Source organism: Stegodyphus dumicola, chromosome 9, assembly GCF_044657685.1.
Source record: "Stegodyphus dumicola isolate Sdum_Otavi_A_Nest chromosome 9, ASM4465768v1".
NCBI lineage: Eukaryota > Metazoa > Arthropoda > Arachnida > Araneae > Eresidae > Stegodyphus > Stegodyphus dumicola.
This window is the reverse complement of record NC_140776.1, coordinates 135,917,317-135,928,231: the sequence shown is the minus strand read 5'-3', so window position 1 is coordinate 135,928,231 and position 10,915 is coordinate 135,917,317. Positions and strand designations below refer to the sequence as shown.

The window sequence follows — 10,915 nt, the reverse complement described above, 5'->3', positions numbered from 1 at the left end:
ATTCATTGACAAACTAGCAAAGCCTCGCACAATTTCTCGTCCTGTGTAGTTTTGTACATTGTTGCTGCAACTCAACCCAAGAACTTTTAAAACGTGTTGAATTGTGTTAGCTGGCTCACCGCTGTTCGATTTCTGCATATTTTTTTTAAGAAATTGATTACGTCGGCCAGTCTTTGGTAAAGTTATGGTAAGATTTCAATACATTGCAATTTTTAGTTTTATATTTGTATTCACTATCTGTCATTAAGTTACGTAACACGTGTTTCAATCTAACCCTATAAACATCATCTACGTATATGCAATATGCTAAACGTTTAATTTATATAATATTTTAACTGTCAGGAGCTATTAAAAGATCGTTTTTAATTTAGTAATAATTGATAATTACTTATTAATTGGCTGTCGCAAAGTGCATATTGGTATATCCTTGTTAAAGAGGCCTTTTGGTGGCTATAAACGAGAAAACATGATAATGGGAGAAATGGTAAATTAAAACAAAAAATTGCAGAAATTATGTAAACCTGCACGTTATGTTTCTTATTCTTCTGTATTAACTTAGCTTTTAAGAAGTGCTACTAATTAAGGAATATTTAAAAATATCTACCTAATATTCTGGATAATATATTCTTAACCGGTGAGTACTTACACTAGGTATGCAATACATGACCTGTTTATTTCAAGCTAAACATTCTAGTAGCTGTTACATGAAAAACTAGGAACCATCATAAATCCCTTTGGATAACTTTCTGTACATTCCTTGAAGCATGTTTTTAAGATTTTTTCTCTTTTTGATGATAATAAATGGATCTATTTTTATTGCCACTGTTTGAGTAGACCCAAGATTCATCTGCTGTAATAAAATTTTTCCATTTTTATTCAGATAAATATTTCTCGAAGAACTCTGCAGCGTGTTTTGCATTCAGTGATATGTTGTGGAGACAAATGATGCACTTTATATTTTATTGCCTTTTTAAGATTAAAATCAGCATTACTTTGTTTACAGTTAATACTGAGCATTTTAATGATTTTGCAATTGTCCTTTGACTTGGAGAATTTTCTTTTGCCATTTGAAAAAGATCTTACTTTAACATTCGAAGCATTCCTTTTTTTCCCCTTGGCTCCGTATTTGGAACAATTGTTGCACTTGAAGCTAAATTTTGACATTATTTTCCTTTGTTGTTGACAATATTGCATATTGCAGCATTAGATATTGAAAAACCATGCTTTCATATTGTTTTTTTAATAACAATATACGAATAGTTTTGTTAAGAAAGAATGCAAACACAGCTTTCCATCCATTTCTCCTTTAAAAGCGACGTTTTACATGAAAAGTAACTGTAAAGTAGCAGACAATAATTTATACTTTCAAAAATAGTTGTAATTTAAAAAAATTGCAAGCAGATTTTTTATGGCAAAGCATAATGGTCTAAAAAGTGCCAATAACCTTAGGATTAACTATAAGGTTTCAAAACATGCAAAAAATGTGTATTGGAGGCATTTTACGTCACGTCGGCTATCTTAACAGCTTTTGATGTAAGCTGAAGCAAAAGCCAATATTTTTATTAATATTTTGACAAATTATATTTAATGGCACTAGATTATATCAAACATGAAAATCATGTTTGTATCTTGCATCGATTTAAATATAAATATATCGATTCTGGAATGAAACATTTGAAATATGTTGTGCTTGCTAATTAATTCTTTAATCTAATTTGTAGGCAGCATACAAGGATACCATGAAGCCTGGTGTTGAAGAGACCCAAAACTGGTTAAATCATCGAATTAGAATCACTCTTACGAGTCTAAATGTTAGAAGTTTAGAGAAAGGTAATTATTTAACTATCTGTATAAGATTATTGATGGTAAAAATAAATTGGTGCTGCCAAATTATCTCCTGAAATCTACAGCACACCAATTATTGGCGACTTATTTTTCTCCAGCCTCACACATGAAAAACAGTAGCCATTTAAAAAAATAGCAACTCTAAAAATTACATAAAACAGCCACAAATTAACAAAATTTAAAATACAAAAAACATCCGTAATGAATATTAAAAATGCAAGAAATGTTTATAATAAAATGCCTTTTTCCTTCAAGTTCTCTCACGTACATGTCCACCTTTTCAACTGTTAAAAAACGTCAGATTCGCACAAACTTAAGGAAACCTATTATCATAATCACTCAAGAACAGGTGTCCTTTTCTGTTCTTTTCTTATTCAATCAGTCAATCTGTTTTAATATTTAAGGAAAAGGTTAGAGAATTTAAATAATTTGGGGAAAGATATTATCATAATCACTTCAGTTCATAAGCAGCAGTGACAGAGATGACCATTGAATTTAAAAAACTGAATTCCACACTGTATAATGCACATGTAACCATTTATGGCTTGTCAGATAAATACATTTTCTTAAAATTCTGGGTTGTCCGCTTGACAACATATGTTGCCCAGTGATTCATCTCAGAGTTGGCCAGTTAATCCATTGAATTTATAATGGAAAAATCTTGCTGTAAATAAAATCATTGATTTATGTTCCTAGTAAAGGTAACTGTTGTAGCACTTTGCTTTAAGAACCATTTACATGTAAAGAATTTATAGTTATTACTAATTTGTTACTTTGTTTTACAAATAATTGTAAATGTATTCATAGCTCTACTCTTAGCACACTTATAAATATCTTAAGGTAGTGAGTGCCATGTACTTTTGCGGATCTTCCAGACCATGCAGTATTACTATATTTCTCAAATTTTTTCATCACAAAACTTTTTTTTAGGTTCTAAAATGTTTAAAGGACACTAGAGTAAATTTGGTTTTTGAGTTATAATTGATTAAGCAGAAATATTAGATTAACAAAATAAATGTTTAATTTTTTAAACCATACCCTATAAAAGAAATGTTGGTACTATTCGGTTTCGAGGGCCGTAAAAAAATTGCAGCGAAAATGTGCGCGCAAAAGCGCCAAATCTAACAAACGCGCGCCCATTTAACAGCGCGCCAAATCTAGCGTACGCGCTGATTTCAGATTGCGTAAGTTTATGTAGTTCTATATTTCTTAAGATGCCATTGAAATACTAGTTTAATTTTTAAATCCTTTTTTGATAGCCTATGGATTTAACAATTTGGGAATTGCCCATGACGAAAACTCGGCAATAGAATTTTGGGTAAACTGAAGAATCCCCCACTGTTTAAAGCGTTTTTAAGAATTGCACATACTCTGTATCCATGTGCAGATCGACCTCCTATTTTCACTTAAAAAAAATCCTAGAATTGCACAAAAATGGCACTGCGCACACTCTTGACTTTATCTATGTACACATCGACCTATTTTCACTTAAAAAGTAAAAGAAAATTGACAAAAATACAATTGTTTTTACCCTTGTAAAAAGCGGCAAACAAATAAGTGAGCGATTCTGCACTTTACCGAGAATATTTTCAAAGAAAAGGCATTCATTATAGAAAATTACGTTTGAACAACCAACGAGATGAAATCATGCTTTAGCGATAAGTCAGTAGCGATGCAGGCATCCATTCAATTAGGTTTAGCAATTTTTATATAAATTATAATAATGATCTGAAATAGTTATTTACTCTTATGATTTCATTCAGTCATGTTTAGCCTTTTTCATATAAATTATAATAATAAAAAGTATTATAAGAAATTAACCTTTCATCTAAATTAAAACATCAATCTTAGATAGTTATTTACTATTATACTTTCTTTCTTGCCGCAATTATTTTTGGCAGCATTGGCATCAACAATAGTTTGGCGATTTTTTACGGCCCTCGAAACCGAATAGTAGTACCGAAATGTTTATCCGCAATGTTTTTAAAAAATATTTTTTAGTTTGCAGCGACTTTAAAATGTTTTAATCTTCGAATTGCAAATTCTTTTAATATAGGGCACATTGCTAGAAACCAGAGTTCTCAAATCAATTTCTGCATTTGGATTTTGTTGAAGTGTAATAGGAAAAAACTGCCTTGCATAAATACCAAAGGTGTCATGTTACCTGGAATACCAAAAAAAGGGGAATTTTATACTGTGATCTTCAGAAAAGTGAGAGTGTCATTCATGCAGCTGGCGTAGAGCCGACTTTTGCAGCTTCTATCAGGTTGTCTTTTAAAAAGGCACAGCAAGGTGTTAGCAACTTTGGTTTTCAGTAACCTTGGGATATGAGAAATGCACATGTGCATGTTGAACTAAAGAAAATGGCCTTCTCATTCTTGTATAAACAAAATGGGTTTAATCCTAGTACAGTCAAAAGTCTTTAATCCGTACTCGTCGGGACTTCAACGATTCCGGATTGTAGATCATCAGTTTAAATCTGGTAAGATCGCATGCAGAAATTATAAAATTAAAATATGAAACCATAATTTATAAAATAAACAGCAATTATGATCTAAAGGGTATCAAAATTTACAAAAAAAAGCTTAATATTATTTAATTAATATTTATTTGTTTACTTTATTAAACATTTCTTTTACGTGCGCATTCGTGAAGCATACATTACGCATAGTCAAAATTGGAAAATTGAAACCACAAAACTATTTGATGTGTACTCGTGATATTTATAATGGCGAGGAATTTGATTTAAATCATATCAAAGACAGAATACATCGAGATGAAATACTACATTTAGTAAGGAATTATAAGCTGAATAAAATAAAAACATCTGCCCTGAAGATAAGGATAATGCTGACAGATCAACTTCCAGTTCATTGCACGCCTCAGCCTTTTACCCTTTCCCCACAGAGCAGCGTGAAATTGATAAACAGATTTCAAGATGGTTTGAGAAACAAAGGATATGCTTTTATCCACTTTTTGTTTGATGGACATCGAAACATATTTCGCTTTGTAGATCCTTTGGCAGCTCCAGCATCTGAAATTCTATTTGACATAATCGAAAGTTCAAGCTTACTTTTATAAAATTGCTCTAACAGTCTGCAAAAAATAATAAGCCAGATCAATTCGAAGATTAAGGAACAACGCAATCTGCTAACTGAAATAGGTAATTTTAGCTTAGCTTATACCGTCCATTATACATTAAATGTGCATGTGTCGCATGCGCTGAAAGTTTGTAGCTTTGAGGTCCGGATTAACGACTTTTGACTGTATATGGTACATGCGGGATTTGGCAGCATTATGATGATCAATAAACACGTCATTTTGGTGTTTGGGGGTAGTTTTCAAAATTGAGGCGTATGTTAGGATTTTAGGACTATGTGTTTTATGTTTGATCAGATAGCCTGGCTCAGTAAAAGTAGGCGGCCAGTGTAACTCTGATTCAAAATCTGGTTACGACTACATGTTTCTGAGACTCCTTTGTCAATGCTTTAATTTTCTTCTTTTTTCCCCTTTCTAGTAATTTTGTTCTGATGAGAAGGGACCTTTAGCAGCCTTTGAAATCAATTGTTTTAATATATGTATGCTAAATACAAGGTTGTTATTGCGATTTTGATTGTCACGTTTCTCTTCTATTCTAGAAAGTGAAGTTTCACTAAATTTTGTCTTGCTCCTATTGCGTACTGAATTAAGCTTGAATTGTATTAGTTTAGTTAATTACTATACCTGAGTTTATTTCTTGCACATGCTTAAAACTAATCCGAGTCCTGAATAAATAAACTCCCCATATACTTAAGTCTTTATCTAGGGCCGGCCCTACATACCGCCTGGTGCAGTCTCTACGGATCCTAAGTTCTAAATTTTCACCGCGCCTAAACTTTGGATCCCACTGCTTTCCCTAAATCATAAAAAAATTCTCATCCTTTAATTTTGCCACTCGGTGCCACCGTTTCTGGGTTTATAACATATCAGTTATTCTTCATTAAAATAGCATTAAATGTTATCTCTTGGCCTATGAGTTTCATTAAGAAAATCTATTTTTAGCATATGAAAAGAAATTTGTGTTTAATTTTTTTCCTCGTCAACATTTCTTAGAGCATTTAAAAATCTATAATCATCCCCAAGCGTTAGCATAAAAGGTTGCCATATTCTTGTTATTCAGTTCCTAATATAAAAAAAATTAACATCGCTGCATGAGTTATTACTGAAGCTGTCATGTATTGATAAACATGCGGTGATGAAAGCAAAATATAATAAATAATAACTGGCGCCGGGTCAGCATCAGGGATATAAAATAGGTGAATGTTTGGTTTTGAGATGTTATGCCAAGCAGATGCTCAGCTATGGAGCCAAATTATTAATCTCATTTTTTTTTTTTCCCCATGACAAGGTATTTAGTGTGTAAGTGAAATTAAGAATTGGAATTTTTAAATCTCAACCTGTTTTATTATGGAAGGAAAAACCAAATGCGCATGCATAAAGCATACAAAAAAAAAATGTTTGTGGCTTTGAGGTTCAGATAATGGACGTCCAGATTTCGAACTTTGTACTGTAATACTTTAAATTTCAGGCAATTTTCTCTGCTGTAGTCCTGAAACTAATTTTAGCAGTATGATGACATATTATATTATCATGAAATTTAATATTTTTTTCTTATATATGCTTCTAATTAAATAAAAATGCTTGAATTTATTTTAAAATATCATTGAATAGATGTCTTTCGTTTAACTGCGACTACAAAAAAGACTTTTTTTAATCCATATTGGGCACATTCTAATCTCAGTCTTCACTGGAGAAAACAATTTCTGTTGTCATAATAGTAATGCTTTGGTGAAATATATATAATCATATGAAATTGGCAAATTTTTGTTTTTAAGTGGTAGCGTAATTAATTTACCTCTTAGTACAGCCAATGCGGATAGATTGGAATTTTCTTTAAAAACATCTAGAAAAGTCAGGGAATTTCATTCTCCTGTTTGAGCCGCAATGCTGAAATGCATTGTCACAAAAGGAAGTAAAGTAACTTGTTTTAATATGTTCAGATGTTCTGACAGATTTATCGAAAATTTGCTTTAATTCTTTGTTTATTTTTGCTGGGGTGAGTTGTCAAATCAGTTAATTTTTCGAAAACAGCTATGCTTATATATGTTGACATGAATGGAGTATGAATCCAATAACTGTCTTCCTGGGACTGTGAGAAATATTGACCAACTGCAAGTCATGCAAATGATGTAATATTTCACCATAATCTTTACTGTCTATTTTTAAACTTGCTTCACTTAAGAATATTATCTAAGTGGGGAACATAGTCAAATTCATTCTCTTTTAGTGGAGAAATCCAGATTATATTGGTATATCTCCATTGTAGTAAAAACTTATTTTGTTCATATTTTAAAGGAATAGTGCTCTTAATAATATTTCACATATTAGTTATTACTATGTCCAAATAGTTTTGAATTGTCATCATAACATTTCGAACAATACTTTCGGACTTTATGTGCGTCTCCTTCCTTTTTGTATAATTTATGAATAATTTAAGTTAGCAATATTGCACGGCGGAAAGGATAGCAAATTCGGCGCCGTGCACAGCATGTTAAACCTTTATCAAAGTCACAAGGTAAAAAACACAAAAATATAAAAATTCATGTGAAACTTATTCTTTGCATCTAGTGAGACTTAATGTAAAACAACTTATCACCACTAATGCTTTAGTTGCTTAATAGAACCTTAAAGTATATTAACTGAGTTACAACCCCTGGAACTCTACACTAAGCTACGACACTAACAGCATCAGACAGAGGTCAGCTAACTTTCAAAACTTGTCAACTGTGCCTACTTCAGGCCTTTCAGGTTTTTTCTGATCAGCAGGCCTCTGTATAGGCAAGCAGGAGTGATGACAACAGCCAGTATTTTGTTATAAATCATGCTGATTATGATTTTAATGCTCATTTTAACCTATGCTGCTTGACATAAAATCTACTTACTATTTACTAAACCTCTAAAATGAGTAGGTATGTGATAAAATGAGACATTAAAAAAAAAAGCTGTTAGTAAAATGTAACTAAAATTTCACTTGTCTTCTTTCAAATATGTCCAGTTATTATGAGTGTAAAATACTATTTAATGCTACTTGATAAATTTCATAAAATTAATTTTATTCTCAAACATATTAATAATTATGTTAAGTTATGTTTAATAATAATGCGTCCTACTCACTTTCAGGCATAGATATAATATTTTTAATTGAATTTATTCAGTTCCCATTTGCTCAAAGGTCCTTAATTTTTTTTCATTAATGGTCCTTAAAAGTACTTAATTTCCTTGTGCAGAAATGTGTACGAACCCTGTATAAACTGAATGTTTATAGTTTGAGAGGTAATGCAGATTTCAGGTTGGCTGATTTTCGGTATTTGACTGTAGTAATATTCTAATTTTTTAAAAGGAAGAAAAAACTGCACACAGTTTTAAATGTGTAGGATATTGGCGCTCCTAATTTGAAAAGGTGTTTCAATTTTATAATTTTTAGTTGTTTTTAAAAAGTGTCATTTCTTTTTTTTTTTTTTTTTTTTCTATGTAGATATTAATTTTTGACTTCTGGTGATCTGAATTATACAGTGTGTCTATTAAAAGTCTCTATATGACCTTTATTTTCGCAACCATTGGAAACTATACAGTTACAAAAATGGGTACTATTCCGTTTTGAGGACCGTAAAAAAATGCAGGTAAAATGCATGCGTAAAAGCGCCAATCTAGCAAACGTGTCCATTTTACAGCTGTTAATCTAGCGTACGCTCTGATTTCAAATTGTGTAAGTTTGGATAGTTCTAATTTCTTAAGACGCCATTGAAACACTAGTTTAATTTTTAAATCCTTTTTTGATAGCCTATGAATTTAACAGTTTGGGAATTGCCCATGACGAAAAGTCTGCAATAGAATTTTTTCAAAGGAAGGCATCATTCATTATAGAAAATTATGTTTGAACAACCAACGAGATGAAATTATGCTTTAGGTATAACTCAGTAGCGAAAGAGCGATGCAGGAATCCATGCAGTTATGTTTAATCTTTTTTATACAAATTATAATAATGCTCTGAAATAGTTATTTACTCTTATGCTTCCATTCAGTTATGTTTAGCCTTTGTTATATAAATTATAATAGTAAAAACGTATTATATGAAATTAACCTTTCATCTAAATTAAAACAATAATCTTTAGATAGTTATTTACTAATATACTTCCTTTCTTGCGTTAGGGTTGCCGCAATTATTTTTGGCATCACTGGCATCAACAATAGTTTGGCGATTTTTTACGGTCCTCAAAACGGAATAGTACCCAAAAATGTTTTATGTAATGCAAATATCCTTGCTATAAAATCTTTAACTTGTTAAAAATAAAAAACTTATTTGTATTACATACTTTAGTGGTATGTATTACAATGCTTTATCTTTACATGAACATCTGAGATGAAAATAGGTAGCATCACTATACAATGAGTTTTTATTGCTAAAAATGTTAAACATTCACATGCGGCTCTAAAACTGTAGGGGCATAATATGATAGTCATTAAAAATTAATTATACTAGAAAATTTTCTTCTCAGTTTTAATTTATGTAAATGGTGTTACAAGTTGGCTTTGGGTCGATAACACTTTTTTATAATATGAATTCTGTAAGATTTGAAGCAAATTGTCTTTGCATGCTTTGCCATAATCAAGTAAATCTAATGAAATCAAACTTGTAAGATTTTGTAAATAATATCCTATTTTTATTATTTATTTAAAAACTGGTATTAGTTAAAACTTATAAGTCACTGTCTTTTTCGCTCAGTCTATTACTACCAAAGACCTTTTACCAAATTAATATATATTTTTTGTTTTGTACTGATTGAAATATTTAGCTCTTCAATTTGTGCACAGCCCCTAAATTTTTAGGAAAAGCCTTAAACTAAAAGTGCAAAAATTGGAATATTTCCCTTAGAAACACATTTTTGTAATTCACAATATATTGCTTCTAATGCTAATATGTATGTTTACTAATACCTTTTATTTTCTTTGTTAGCTCTCACATTAATGGCAATGTAAAAATCAAAACCACGTAAATACTTTTATGATGTACCTCCTATGTTATTACTAGAATTAATTTATAAATTAGTGAATTGAAAGAGATTCGTCAAAACTAAAATGCAGTACATTTATTGCAGGCTAGCACTCCATTTAAAAAGTAAATATATATATAAGAATCAGTCATGCTGTTGCTTTCTGATGATTTATTTGAATGTATATGATTGAACGAATGAATTAAAAATCTATGCAAACTGCCTGTTTGCATAGATTCGCATTTCATCTGTGTAATCAAGTGAATTGGAACTTTTTTTTTTCCCTTTCAGTTTGCAATGATTTAATTAAAGGGGCCAAAGATAAGGAACTGAAAGTTAAGGGACCAGTGCGAATGCCAACAAGAGTTCTTCGTATTACCACTCGTAAGACTCCTTGTGGTGAAGGTTCAAAGACTTGGGATAGATTTCAGATGAGAGTTCATAAGCGTATTATTGACTTGCACAGCCCATCTGAAATTGTAAAGCAGATCACTTCTATCAGTATTGAACCTGGTGTTGAAGTTGAAGTAACTATTGCTGATGCATAAAATACAATTTTTGTAATGAATAAAAGCAAATAAATGAGCTAAAACTTGCATGTTTGTTGTCATAACTGATTTTAAAATTTCTTTGCACTGCAGAGAAATATCTGATATTTCAAATTACAGATAAAGGTCCTCATTTTCTTTTAAGGATTTTGTTCATTTATCTTTAATGTTAAATTGTATTTAAATGCAGCATCAAATACATATCCTGTAAATAATAATTCAGTCATTATCCTAATTTTTACTTGATAAATGAAGTCATATAACAAAAGGCAAAAATTTGTGTTCATGGAATGGGGCTCATATTATATGCTTGTAAGATAATGGGAAAAGTTAGGTACAATACCAAGAAAATAAATATCCTTATTTTACAACACTTTGCTCAGGGTAGATTTAAAGCTGTTTCACTGCCTTTTTCATACTATCTCTTGATCT

The 10,915-nt window shown here is 30.9% G+C and overlaps 1 protein-coding gene across 1 annotated transcript; it reads left to right on the top strand.

The window, feature by feature from the left end:
- Positions 1-30: 30 nt before the first annotated feature.
- Positions 31-10,531, top strand: RpS20 (ribosomal protein S20). The gene is made up of 3 exons (XM_035361690.2): positions 31-187; positions 1,722-1,830; positions 10,227-10,531. The coding sequence occupies exons 1-3, from the start codon at positions 185-187 to the stop codon at positions 10,481-10,483; spliced, it is 369 nt and encodes a 122-aa protein (XP_035217581.1). The 5' UTR covers positions 31-184; the 3' UTR covers positions 10,484-10,531.
- Positions 10,532-10,915: the final 384 nt, after the last annotated feature.